Source organism: Carassius carassius, chromosome 38 (genome assembly GCF_963082965.1).
Source record: "Carassius carassius chromosome 38, fCarCar2.1, whole genome shotgun sequence".
NCBI classification, from domain to species: Eukaryota; Metazoa; Chordata; class Actinopteri; order Cypriniformes; family Cyprinidae; genus Carassius; species Carassius carassius.
Window position 1 is genome coordinate 27185810 of NC_081792.1, and position 14829 is coordinate 27200638.

The following is a 14829-nucleotide window of genomic DNA, read 5'->3' on the forward strand; positions in this document are numbered from 1 at the left end:
ACCCACATTTCCTGACACTGGCCTCACATCTCACCTCAGAAGCTGACCTTTGTCCACCAAACTTTTTGCTGAGTTATTCTGGCACTCATGGTTTGACGTGCCAAAACAAATTTAACAAAACAAAAAAGAAATAAGGATGTCTTCTAGACCTTTCCCCTTACAAGAAGAACGGTTGATTCACAAATGACCTGCGGTTGTCAGACACATTCATCAACGCTAGTTCTTCTTTATCTATGTAGTTTCAGTGTGTGACAATCTGAGGTCCTGTGGTTCATGTTCATTGTTTGCACCTCACAGCTGCAGTGAAATCAATATGTGCAACACACAGTGTTCATTATGAAACTGTTTAACAAAGATAGTATCAGAATTCATTCATAGCTTACTTAAGTTGCATTGTGACATGTGCAAGTGACATGCTTTGAAATGGTAGGCTGTTGGTTTGCTTCCTTACCTCAATCTTATTTCAGGATTTCCTGTCACAGAGTGCAGCGCAAACAAACCATTTCCCACAAACTAAACGCTGCTTTTTGCTTACTCATAATCATAGCACTTGTGCTTGTAACACATTGCTGTGTTTCACGACAGGGATGGATTAGAATGGAGAACGCAACTTACTGAAATGACTCACTGCCAAGTACCTATGGGGTTTCAGTATGCATGCTGGGTCTTTTAGAAAATAAACTTTCACACTTGCACTAGTTTATTTAAGTTGTCCTCTGACGATGTCCAACAGCAGACATTCACACATTATATATGCATGTGCAAAACAGTGGAAATAAATGGTGTTTTAAAAAAAACTGTATAAAGATGGATTTACACAAATTATTGAAATAATTGATACAGATAGCAAATTAGATTTATTTTTTACCTATTTTAAAAAATTATATATTTTTTTCTTCATATTGTAACACTTAAAGTCTGGATCCGGGTAAAATGGAAATAAATTTAAAATAAAATAAATGGACAATAATTTAATATAGAACTTACTTATGTATATTAAATTTACCATATTGTCCCTATAAGTAGACATCATAATGGTGTTACTGTGTCTGCTTCCCATACTTACACACTTCTGCTCAAAATCTGAATAAATCAAGTAATTACTCAGTAAGTTACAAATGAAAACCAGGTTTCCTGAACCAATCCCACAACAAACAGCCTGTGGCTTACAGAAGACGCTCAGAAAAAGAAAGCAGCAGACACTCCACAGTTCAAATGAGCAGTGCAATATAGACGTGGGAGTACAGCAACCTTCAAAACAGCCATAGAGGGCATGATCAATATTTAATCAGCTCCCAAAGAGAAACCTCTCTGTGATTCCTTAAGTCGGTTAACAACTGCATTGAGGCTTTCCTCCGGCTTCATACGTTAATCTTAAACTGCTTTTTGTGCTGGTGGTCTTCCAAGAGCATCTATATAATGGATGTTCTGGCAAGGAGAACCACGGTTAGGTCTTGACTACACTGTAGTTTGCACAGTTGACAGCGTATGAAATTCGGGGAAATATATAAAAACATAGTTGAAAAAAAAAATTATAATAAACTTTCAACGTGTAGATTTCTCTTGCATGATACCAGGGCATTTATACGTCACTCAAATAGATTTTTAGCCTGTTTTATTGTCCACCAGGTGAGAAAATATCTCAAGTTAAAATGCTTTTAAAGGAATAGTTCACCAAATAATTACAATTTGCAGAACATATTAATGCATAGATGACTTATATTTTTAGCTGGAAACAATGATGTGGTGTTAAAATTTTTTTTTGATTGATGGATTGGTGTGGATTACTGTCATGTTTTAATCAGCTGTTTGGACTCTCATTCTCACGGCACCCATTCACTGCATAGCATCCATTGCTAAGCAAGTGATGGGATGCTAAAATAATAGCTTGCACAATAGAAAAATAATATAGACAACTGTCAGTAATACTGCTTTATAAAAGTGGATATACAAAATTTTACAATTACAACATATATACAAGTTAAAAAAAAATACAAAAATAACTATATACATTACTATATTCCAACAAAATCTTTGATGATATACTGGCAATGCAATATATACAAAGTTCTGATTCTCCACTGTTTCTTAGACATAATATCTAGGATATATACTTTCTAAAAGTGTTGGGCAACCTGTGCTGTAAATAGAAAGCTCTGCTTATTTTTGATTCATCTCATGTAATCCCACAAAACTCATTCACTAAGTCTATAAAAAAATATATGACAAAATATAAACAGTGAAACACCTAATACATTTGCAAGGGAGGTAGAGAAAACAACAACCACTGGGTGGCGCTAGCTTTACATCTCTCTATTTATCGAAATATCATTCATTTCGTCTCATCAGGGAGGTGTAAAAACCTTTTACGTGTCAAACGTTATAGACAAGTACTGAATAGAGATAGTAACCATAAAACTGTACAATACATTACAATAATGAGTCAGTTTTGTTGGCTTTAGCTGGCAGAGGATCCATTGGTCAGCAAGTGATTTAAGATTAGATTTCTCTATATCTGTTCCCATCAACTCATCTACATCTTAAATGGCCTGAGGGTGAGCACATTTTCATCTTGGGGTGATTTATTCCTTTTTATTTTTAAAATAATGCAATTAATGTCATCTGTTTAACTTAACACTGCATTTAGGAATTTGCATATGCATTTATCTAAACGTATATATTTGGTCAGTAAACATCCAATCAGAAGACACACAGGCCGCTCTCCTGCACTGAGCGCAGAGCTTCCTTGCCGTCCTCTTGCTGGCAGGATACACAGACCTCTTCTTGAGAAAGCGGCACCGGAGCTTCAGCATGGGGTGTCCGTGCAGATGTGTTGAGAGGGAAGGAGCAGGACGCTGTTCTGGGGTTCAGCTGGCAGTTGAAGGTGGCCGTGATGCTGAGATTGACCATGGGGCTGGAGACGGATGGCTGCTCTGGTATGGACTCCTGACTGGTGCGCTCCAGCCAGTCAGCGCTGCTGTGACTCGAGTCTGGCTGACTCTGGCTGTCCGATGAAGTCATGGACGGCTCCTTCTGGCACCTGTCGACGAGTAACAGACGCTGATAATCAGGTGTGCTGCTCGCCGAGGGATCCTGCTCTATCTAAAGAGAGACGGGAAAGCGATAAAATGAGTATCCCAAAATAAAAAAGTACTCAATTTGATATACCATTTCAATATTATTTGATTGGTTTAATGTAAGAATGCAATACAACCATATTTATTTCTTAGATGACAAATGCAATATACAATGTGGAATTGAGGTCATGAGACAAGTTAGTTTAGCATACTGTTGTTTGAAGCATTAATTGTTGTACAGTACATTGCATATTTTTCAGTAGAGAAGTAAACCTACTAGGCAAATTGTGAATAGCATACTAGCATACTAACATATTACCATTTATGAAATATAAAGACAAAGCATAAACGGCAAGAATAGGATGCTATTCCTTTAAATGGAAGAAATCAAGAAATATACTCTTAATATATCTTTATAGTAAGAGTAGTAGTCGGTTCCTAAGAATATATGTACTCTTACTATACCTATAGTTGGCAGACATAATAATAGTAGCATGCTAATCCTTTATATGGAAAAAAGATGGCAGAAATAGTAAATGCTTTTCCTTTATTTGGAAGAAAACAAGATATACATACACTAACTACACTGAATGCATAGTTATTAGGCAAGTCATGGGAATATACAGTATATATATTTACTAAGCACATTTTACCAATTCCAAAACACATCACAATCACTTAAAAACTACTATTAATTTTGTTGGAAGTGAAGGACACATTATATTCAGATGTGCAGAATATAAAGCAGGTTTTATTTTACATGTAAAATGGGCCAAAAAACAAGATTTAACACACTGAAAAGTCTTTATTAAAATTATTAAATGCCCATGAGAATGACAGTACTTTAAAAATTGCAAAATTAAGGTGTGACCAATAAACAAGAAATGCTCAATGGGGCAATAGGGTCAAAAAAAAAAAAAAAAAAAAGGTTGAGAAGACATTAACTGCAAAAGACTTAAAGAATTAAAGTAAAGAATTAGGTGTTAAACCAAGAAGTAAACAAACAGGAACCCTTTAGTCCTCCAGAACTACAAAATTAACAGTAGTTATTAGGTTTGACGTGGTTTGGAATTAGCAAAATGTGCTTGGAGAAAAAAAAATAACTTACCTAATAATTACACATGCTCTGTAAATTTTTGTATGGCAGAAATAAAAAGAGTGGTATGCTATTCCTTTATATGGAGGAGAATGAGACCTGTACACTTGTAGTATGTAGTACTCTGCAGTATGAATTTGAAAATGTACCTTCTTGTCATCTGTGATCGAAACCTTCTGTAAACCTGCTGTAAACAAAGAAAAACACATCACCAACATAACCTTAGGTGCTCAATTCACATAAACTAATCTCTAAGTAAAGAGCTGAAATCTTTTAAGTCTGCGACCTAAATGACTTTTCTGATATCAGACTGATGTAATTGAAATGAAAATGCCCACAATACCTTTCCTCTTTCGTAACTTGCATGTAATCACCGTCACTACCAATATCAGCAAAACCAGAACAATACCAACACCGACTGGGGGGTGCAGAGAAAAAGTCACAGATCAGAGAAGAAACAGCTGAAGGACAATGAAATGTCAAAGGTGACAGAAAGGGAGGAAGGAAACTTGAAAGAATTCAAACAATGAACATGCAAAGCATCAAAAACTGATTTATGAATAACTCAAAGCTCATTAAAAAAGTACAATGTTTAATGAATATGGTATTATTACACTATTAGTTAAAGTACCACCATGAATAACCATTTAAATATAGTACTATCACTTATAGAGTGCATGAGATTATGTAACTCACAATGCTTCATCGGACTGTATTTTGTCCCCTTGTTAAAAACATTAAGTACACAATTTTTGCCTTTTTGTCTAATTTTCAAATACTTTTTCGCTTCAAATCAAAGTTTGTAATATTGTGATTCATCGCATAGCTGGTTGCATAGCTCATGTTCAACAAATCCTTCCGGAATCAAAGCTATTGAAAAAGTGGGCGGGCACTGTTGCACTCTATTAAATGGCACTTTGTAATACTTTATTCTGATTGGTTGATTCAAACATCTTTGCAGAATTTTTGCAACATTTTTAACCTTGGTACTTCTTTATGGCTTGTAAGCTAAATTCTAGTAGCATGGCCTAATATTTACCAGAGCAGTAGATTATGACATCTTGATCCCCTGCTGTGTCTGGTTTCACTCTACTCAATAGAACTAGAGTTGAGGTGGTAGTGGTGGTGGTGTTCATAAGCCTTTTGCCCCGAATAGAACTCGGTTGTTTGGGGTGAGTAGGCTTGGGTGAACTCTGAAGAGGAGCATTTGTTGTTGTTGTTGCTGCTGTTGTTGATGGCGGCATCATCTCACACAGTGTGTCAACTGTAGAGTCACCAGGTCTTAAAACTGACCTGCCTTCACATCTAACAGAGAAAAAGACAAGTAAGTCATATGCATGTGTGTGTATTTGTAAGCAGTGAGTCTTTCTTTCCATTTGCATCTTACTTTGTGTGTGGTTTACACTGCTCAGTATTACTGCGGTTTGAAAACGTTCCAGGCGGACACGGCATACACTTAACAGATGATCCTGCATTAACAAACACACCACAATGATGACAGCACGTATAACTAGCCTATTAAGACAAATAATGCATTAAATGACTTGATGCATTTGACTGGATAAATTGATGTATTCCTCAGTGAAAATGCAAATTTGCAGGTACAGTAAAGGAGGTACAGTATATTTTTAAATAGCCAATAACTGGAAATCATTTCTTATCTTTGGTTTGAGCGAGTTTAGATACTAAGAGGAGGGGCATTTGAAATCTGGAGAGCATTTTGTTAGACAAAAGTCCAATGAGTCATCAAAATCCTTATCCTCTTCCCTGAAGAGAATGTATTTTTTAGATGTGAATGTGCTAAAAGTAAATGATTTTAAAGCTAACAAAAACTCCCAATTCGGACGACAGTACAGTTGTACACTTGTTCCTCTTACCTTCTTTGAAGACAAATTGACCAGGTTTGCAGGATCTAGATTTTCTGCATTCCTCACATTCTTTTTCGAAATTACGCTTAGAACATATCATCCCAGGCTTGCAAACACAAACAGCTTTGGTATCAGCAGAGCACTTTGTGCCATACATCAGTCCTTTCACTAACAAGAAGAAATGGACAGCAACGTGTTAAGTCTTGAATTGAATATTATAATAATTCAAGTAAATCTAGTAACACTTCACTGTAACAAATGTATTGCTCATTGTTATTGCATTAACATTAACATGAACAGTCAAAAATGTAACATTCTCCTCTACATGTTCATATTCAGATTGCACAAAAGAAGACTACAGATTATACTTGAAATGTAGTGCAAGTCATATGGTGACTATATACATATATATTTTTTTTTCTTTTGTAGTTTGTCATTTTTGTAGCATCTGGTCACCATTCACTTTCATTGAACCGAAAAGTGTGCTTAACTTCTCAGTTTGTGGTTTACTGAAGAATTAAACTCTTAAGGGCTTGTAAGGGCAAGAGGGTAAGCAAATTATGACGGAATGTCATTTCTTTAAGACATACAAATTCCAGATTAATACTGAAACAAGACTTTGTCATTGCGGAGTGCTTCATTAAAATAGTCAACTTACCATCTTTACACCTTGGACAAGAGAAACAGTTAGTAAAATGGTTCATATTTTCTGAGTACTGTCCATCTTGGCAGGGTTCACAGACGGTGTCTGAATCAATAGTGCACATAACTGCCAGATGAGTCCCTAGAATAAATATAAATGATTCAGAACTTGAAGTTGCTTCAAAACATCACAAAAAACAGTGACAGTTCGGCCTCGTGAACTAACAAGTAATCAGTTTATGGACACATATGTTTACATTCTCTCCCACGCTTCCCTTGGTTTATGACATACCTGGTTTGCATCTACTGCAGCACAGTTCCAAGTCTTTGGCGTAATATTCAGTGGCTGTATTACATGGTCCGGCTGATCGATATGGCAGAGATGTCTGTGAAAACAAAGGAGAAAAAGCCCAAAAATATCAGTGACATTTTCCTTGGATTCTCAGGAACAGATACTTGTCTTGTGAGCGAAACACTACCCCCCACTTCCTCATAGTCACAATATACGTCTTCTCTTTAAATCTTTTCTCAGGTATGCTAATGCTGCTACAATGGTATTTAGCGTAGGACCGTCGATTTAGTGCAGGCGTTTGCACAAGGTTCACCGACATGAGATATGTCAAAAACAGACAAAGCAAGCACAAATATCCATTTGTACCGAAAACGCTGATGTGATAGTTTCAGATCTGCACTTGTCAGCTGAAACAAAGAATCTCAGTGAAGGGTGACAGACTTGATATTTAGTCATTTGGCATTTTGAAAGAAACATTCCCTTATGTGTCAGCAAGAATCTAATTTCTGCACATTGCTTTTTTTTGATTCTTTTCTACAAAAACGATTTTGAAAAATATAAAATTATATCTGAAAAGTATTTAATTTTTATATAAATCTTAGCATAGTATCAGTCAACAGCCGTCCTGATCACTACAAACAGTAATCGACACTAATTTGACATTCAGATCTGCGATGCCATCTGGGATTTTCCATGCTTTTGCTGATGTAATTACAGGGAAATGGGACATATATATTTATATTTAATCATCTGAAATATTTTTATGCAAAGCTGAAAAAGCTGGTCAGTAGGATTCAGAAATGAGAGAATGAGGAGTAAGTGACATCATATTCAACTGTCCTTTAACCTATGCAGTGGTATTTCTGCAATGGAATCTGACGTGAACTGATACGAACAGCCAAAATGGGCAAAGGGCAATAGAGAGTGGCAAAGATAAAAGAATTATATTTTTCTGACCTTCTGACCACTATACCAAGTCTATCCTGACAGATTTGCATGCATAGAGACTCTTTGTGTTTGCGGTGTCCATGTGCAGTAAGTGTACATGCAGAATTCCATATGAATGTAAACATGATCAACACTGACAGAACGGGAGGAAGGCAGAGTAGAGGAGATCAAAAGCAGAAGTGAAATCAGAAGGAAATGACTGTTACCTAACTACAGTAAATAATAACCTGCAAATTAGTGAGGGAGAAATAATAATGGCTGGGAAACTCAGCTCTTCTTCAGAGGAAAAGCAAAGGGACTTTTGCAAAATGTTGGGAACTTTTTGACTGTTCTAAAAGTCCATATTGAATTTGTTTATCTGTTTACAAAACTTGCCACAGGTCAAATTTGCCAAGAGGTAAAATATGGTATTGAATTATATGAATATCATATTTGTATGGAAGCCACAGAATAAAAAATAAAAGAAAGGCAGTTGTGACTTTTTTATTGAAATTGCGAGTTTACACTTTTTATCTTAGAATTGAGTGATATAAAGTCTATAATGCAGGATATTAGCTTTTCTTTTCTCAGAATTGTGATATAAAATCACAATTGCGAGTAATAAAATCCAATCGACATAGACTTTATTTATGACTGCTTAGAATACTATGAAATATTATGCGTGCCTTATTCTGTGTAACAAGCCACATCATCTCACAGAAGGATTTACTTCAAACACTAGACTGACGTTATGAAGTAGGTTAGGAGTAAAAACTTTATTAAATGTGGTACATGCTTTCAGATGGAGCAGCATTTACTACACAGAGCTATAGTTCACTGACAAGCTACGCAAACAGCTTTCATAATCATAGAAAGATTTCATAATCTCGTGATTAAATCGTCTGCAATTACGAAACGCGATTTTGCGTAGCTTGTCAGTGAACTACAGCTCTTTGTAGTAAATGCTGTTCCATCTGAAAGCAGGTGATGGAAATTTACTACTAATCACAGAACCTGCTTTACGGACAAGATGCGCATGACAATCGTATTTGATTAATCGTGCAGCCCTAAAACAAGTGTTTTGATGCACTCAAATTTAACATTAAATCCTTACAAATCACATTTTACATTCAGGCTTAGTATTTCCCATGACTTTCAGTGCTAACCTTCAAATGGTTAAAGATGGATTCAGCATAGTCCCTCATAGATTGTTCAATGCGTTTCAGCACTATTACTGATCTCTAAATCTAAAAAGGAAGTTGCTGCAGAGCTGCGCTTTCTGCCACAGAACAAAATGCACAGAATGATTTAAGAGTTGTTGTAATCGAAACACCCTCACTTTATATGGTGGGTTCTACAAATGACTCATTTATATTTGACTGAAAGAAACTGTCTGAGGTGAAAGGGCTAACATTAAAGACAACTTCAAATAAAAATGTCATCTTATGAAAATAATTTCTGCAAGAAATGCACATCCTGATATAATAGATTAGGAAACGCATAGAGGTTACAAAAAATGACTGCATCATCTCTAAAACCACTGACGTCTTCTCAAACGCTCAAGATGTTAAGAGGAAATTGCTGAGGTGTGTTACTGGGAAACGACCCACATACAGGCCAGCAGACTTCCTCCATGCAACAATGTGCTTTACTGAAGAACAGAGATAGAGCGCTTATCTTTACAGCCAAACAAACCACAGTAAACCAGATTACACCAACAAGCCCCAACACATTTACATGCTGAATGCCAAAAGCACACAAAAGTATTTCTTGTTAAAAATGCATGCAGCCTCCCAAGATCATTCAGCAATCTGTACATGAATCTTTTTATTTAAGCAACTGCATGCTCTTTGTTCTGAGCTTCAGCACATTTCTCAGTCACATCAGGTTTACTTTTCCATGACTTATAGATCATGTAAGTGGTATTAAAACAAGTAGAGCAAGTGGAACCTGAGGTGACTAAAGAGTTGACTAAAGGGACAGAAACACAGAAAACAATGCTGCTTAAAAACACTTCATTTACATACTCACTTGATATGTGGTAAAGTACGCAGATGTGTTCTAGTTAAACTGCGATATACGTGAACTCCCCACCTTCTCAATCTAGACCACAAGAAAAACTAGCTAGAAAAACGACTCGACAATTCATTGGATACTTTCTTTCTAGACAGCACTTGTAGTAGGCAGCTTACCATCCTGTGATGCACAGAGATACTGGCACACTAGGTTATGATGGCTAAAACTGCGGTGTTTGTAGGGTTCATTGGGTTTTTCCTCTCGCTTATGTCCAATGATATGTATGTGATCCAATGTAGGTACTATAGATGAATAGGTTTCGCCTATGCCAATGATGCCCAAAATGTTGCTTAAATAGCCAGCACACTATGTTTTAAGATACTTACACTCATAAAAATCGAAGGTTCCATGAAGAACATCCACAGAATCTTTCCATAAAGGTTCTATACAACTTAAAAGTGTAAAAAGGTTCTTCAAAGGTCCAAACTTTGCGCATTTTGTTTTGCCAAAGACACCCAAAATGCTGTCTATGTAGGCAGTATATTATGCTTTATGATGCCGTCTAGGTAGGCAGGTCATTTGGTTTTTCCCCAAAATATTGTCTAAACTGGCAGCTTGCTGGGTTTTGCATATGCTCATAATGACAAGATACAGTCTATGTAAAGTGGTGCTTATGCCCTAGATGCCCAATGCTGTCTAACTAGGCAGCACACTGTGTTTTAAGATACTCGTGATGTTGAAAATTGGAGTTTGGTCAAGCAATTCACTTGTTTTACCTACATCATGTTCAAAAATGCTGTGTAGGCACACTAACTGTTTGATTTTTATGATGCCCAACTCATTTTGGTTTTCCAAAGACAACCAGAAATGCTGTCTATGTAGGCTGTATATTATGTTTTATGACGCCCATGCCATCTAGGTAGGCAGGTCTCTTGGTTTTTCATGTCCTCCAACGTTCTAAAAAATAGCACATCTAGTTAGCACTAGATGTTATCTAAATAGCACAAAAATGTTATCTAAAGAGTAAGCACATTCTTTTTTTTAAGATACCCATGGTGCTCAAGAATGAAGTTTGGGTAGGTGACTCATTTTGCCAACGTTGTGCCCAAAAATGCTGTGTAGGCACATTAGAAAAACTTGTGATGCCCAGCTCAATTGGTTTGCCAAAGACACTCAAAAATGCTGTCTACGCAGGAAAAAGATAACCACATACGCTATATAGGTAGACAGGTCAATAGATTTTCCATCGTTCCCAACAAATATCATTTAGGTAGCTGTCCAAGATGCCCAAAACGCTAAATATGCAACACACTACGTTTTAAGAGGTCTATAATGCCTATATATAATGTCAATGCATGTCGTTTATTGGGTCACTATGACGGTGACACCCACAATGCTGTCTACGTAGGCAGCACACTAGGTTTCGCCTACAGTATGTTCAATTGTGCAGTTAGGTAGAAAGCGCCCTAAAGTAGCCTATGCACGTGATACGGATGACAGTAGGCAGCACGCAATGATTTGAGACACCAAGCAACCTCTGCTGGAAATTCCAACAGCGCGAGAACAGAACATAAGTGAAAATAAATTTATCTTTCATTTCTAGGACTCATATTTAGAATCCGAGAATAACGTTTGTTTTTCGTTTAGTATTTTTCAGAAGAATCTCTTCATCTCTATCAAAACAAACTTGTGAAAGTCGTGCAAGTATAAGAATGAATCATTATATTGCATTTGTCCGCAACACATATAAACCTGTTCGTTACCTTCCCCTCTGCCACGCACCACACCGCCGCCATAAACAATAACCGTGAGATGAGAATCAGCATGATCCTTCAGCGACCCGCGCGACTGAATTCCGACTGACCATTACTCAACTCTCCGAGTCCCGGAAATGTTGCACGGCAGTCCCCCCCTGCAACCAGGAAGCGACAGCGCGTTTGACACAGTCACACACACAGCAGACCTCTGAAGTGAGAGACATGAGCTCCTCCTGTACTGGCGTCAAAAACTATATATGTGTGTAGTGCACATATAAATCCATCAAGTGCTCAGTCTTACTGTGCAGGTACACAGGTGTATCACGCAGACAGAGATAGATAGATAGATAGATAGATAGATAGATAGATAGATAGATAGATAGATAGATAGATAGATAGATAGATAGATAGATAGATAGATAGATAGATAGACAGATAGATAGATAGATAGATAGACAGATAGATAGATAGGAAATAATACATAGATGATAGAACAACAAAAATAGCATTAGAACATAAGAATGATAGAATGACAGACAGACGGACGGACGGACGGACGGACAGATAGATAGATAGATAGATAGATAGATAGATAGATAGATAGATAGATAGATAGATAGATAGATAGATAGATAGATAGATAGATATACAGAAGAATGATACAGAGAAAGAACAGTAGATTAAAAGAAAGGTAGAGTGGCCGATAGAATGAAATAAAGAACATAAATACAATAATATACAGGTGTTGTTCATATAGTTCGAATATCATCAAAAACTTAATTTATTTCACTAATTCCATTCAAAAAGCAAAACTTGTATATTATTGGTGAAGGGAAGGAAAAAATGTGGTAGAAAAAAGTGTACAAGCAATAGGGATAACCGCACCCTAGAGAGGATTGTGTAACAAAACCCATTCAAAAAGGTCGGGGAGATTCACAAAGAGTGGACTGCGACTGGAGTCAGTGCTTCAAGAACCACTACACACAGACGTATACAAGACATGGGTTTCAGCTGTCGCATTCCTTGTGTCAAGCCACTTTTGAACAACAGACAGCGTCAGAAGCGACTCGCTTCAAAAAGGACTGGACTGCTGCTGAGTGGTCCAAAGTTATATTCTCTGATGAAAGTAAATTTTGCATTTCCTTTGGATATCAGGGTCCCAGAGTCTAGAGGAAGAGAGGAGAGGCACACAATCCATGTTGCTTGAGGTCCAGTGTAAAGTTTCCACAGTCAGTGATGGTTTGGGGTGCCATGTCATCTGCTGGTGTTGGTCCACTGTGTTTTCTGAGGTCCAAGGTCAACATAGCCATATACCAGGAAGTTTTAGAGCACTTCATGCTTCCTGCTGCTGACCAACTTTATGGAGATGCAGTTTTCATTTTCCAACAGCATTGGCATCTGCTCACAGTGCCAAAGCTTCCAGTACCTGGTTTAAGGACCATGATATCCCTGTTCTTAATTGGCCAGCAAACTTGCCTGACCTTAACCCCATAGAAAATCTATGGAGTATTGTGAAGAGGAAGATGCGATATGCCAGACCCAACAATGCAGAAGAGCTGAAGGCCACTAACAGAGCAACCTGGGCTCTCATAACACCTGAGCAGTGCCACAGACTGATCGACTCCATGCCACGCCGCATTGATGCAGTAATTCAGGCAAAAGGATCCCCAACTAAGTATTGAGTGCTGTACATGCTCATACTTTTCATTTTCATACTTTTTAGTTGTCCAAGATTTCAAAAAAGCCTTTCTTTGTATTGGTCTTATATTCAAATTTTCTGAGAAACTGAATTAGGGATTTTCCTTAGTTGTCAGTTATAATCATCAAAATTAAAAGAAATAAACATTTGAAATATATACGTCTCTGTGTGTAATGAATGAATATAATATACAAGTTTCACTTTTTGAATGGAATTAGTGAAATAAATAAACTTTTTGATATTCTAATTATATGACCAGAACCTGAATAGGAAGAACGATAAACAGAACGAAAGAATGGCAGATAGAATAATATAACACTATGTAAAAAATGAAAGAAGGATACAAAGAACGATAGAAAGAATGACAGAATGATAGATAGATAGATAGATAGATAGATAGATAGATAGATAGATAGATAGATAGATAGATAGAGATAGAACAGTAAATACACTGATAACAGTAGACAGAATGATTGAAATAATGATAGATAGAACTACTATAGAAAGAGGTACAGAATAATAGAAAAAAAAAAACAATTGATAGAAAGAACAATAAATAGAATGACAGAAGATTACTAGAACCAAGAGGTAAGACCATATTAGCCTGGTTCTGTTGTCTCGGCACCGGCTTTGTACTGAACATTGCATACATTTTAATATCTTGCATTATAATCTTTCACGTCCACTGCGTTCTCATAACTCTGGCCATTTGATAAAATACCAAAATCAACTGCGGGCGGCAGATCCTTTTCTTATTTAGTGGCCAAACTCTGGATCAATCTATCTAGCGTTGTTTCCATCTCTTTAACCTGGCATACACATAACACACATATCATATTTCTACCATTAAAGAGTAAATAAACCCTAAACCAACTTTTTTTAGTTAATGATCTGTAAGAATGGGGCTTTATTAGTGCTGTTCATTGATTCGAGTGGCTTTTTTGACATTTGAGTATAAAGTGTTTTAATTCTACAATATATGGTGTTAAAACGTCTGAGTGCTGCCCTCTTCAGGTTGAATGGTGGCTACTGCAGTTGATTTTGTCCTATTGGATGTTGCGGTGACAAGTGACGTAAGCGGTGGCAGGTGACGTATGCAGTTTCCAGCTCACCACGCCCCTTGGTACGAGCTACCACGCCCTTGGCAGTATAAAACCATCTTGTTCCGTCAAAATCACTGTAGTGAGTCAGGAGTTGGAATTGCGAGTATCGAAAACGACCAGGATAGACTATTATAAGCATCTATTTGGCATAGCAATTATATAGTTATTTAGATTATTTTGTGTAGCCTATGTAGTTAATTAGCATAGTTGTTAGTGTAATGTTAGTATTGTTAGAAGCATATTTAGTTAGTAGCATAGTATTGCATCAGTTAGGATAGCTTCAAGTTAGCCTAGATTTATCTGTATTTAGTACAGTGGTAAGGATGGTACGTAGGTGTAGTGTTGCTGGTTG

General features: G+C 36.9%; 1 protein-coding gene across 1 annotated transcript; it reads right to left on the reverse strand.

The window, feature by feature from the left end:
• Window positions 1-1732: 1732 nt before the first annotated feature.
• On the reverse strand, window positions 1733-11875 carry tnfrsf1b (tumor necrosis factor receptor superfamily, member 1B). The gene is made up of 9 exons (XM_059529863.1): window positions 11682-11875; window positions 6976-7069; window positions 6700-6825; window positions 6051-6209; window positions 5561-5642; window positions 5213-5478; window positions 4517-4591; window positions 4323-4357; window positions 1733-3102 (listed from the first exon to the last, which is right to left on the reverse strand). The coding sequence occupies exons 1-9, from the start codon at window positions 11742-11744 to the stop codon at window positions 2701-2703; spliced, it is 1302 nt and encodes a 433-aa protein (XP_059385846.1). The 5' UTR covers window positions 11745-11875; the 3' UTR covers window positions 1733-2700.
• Window positions 11876-14829: the final 2954 nt, after the last annotated feature.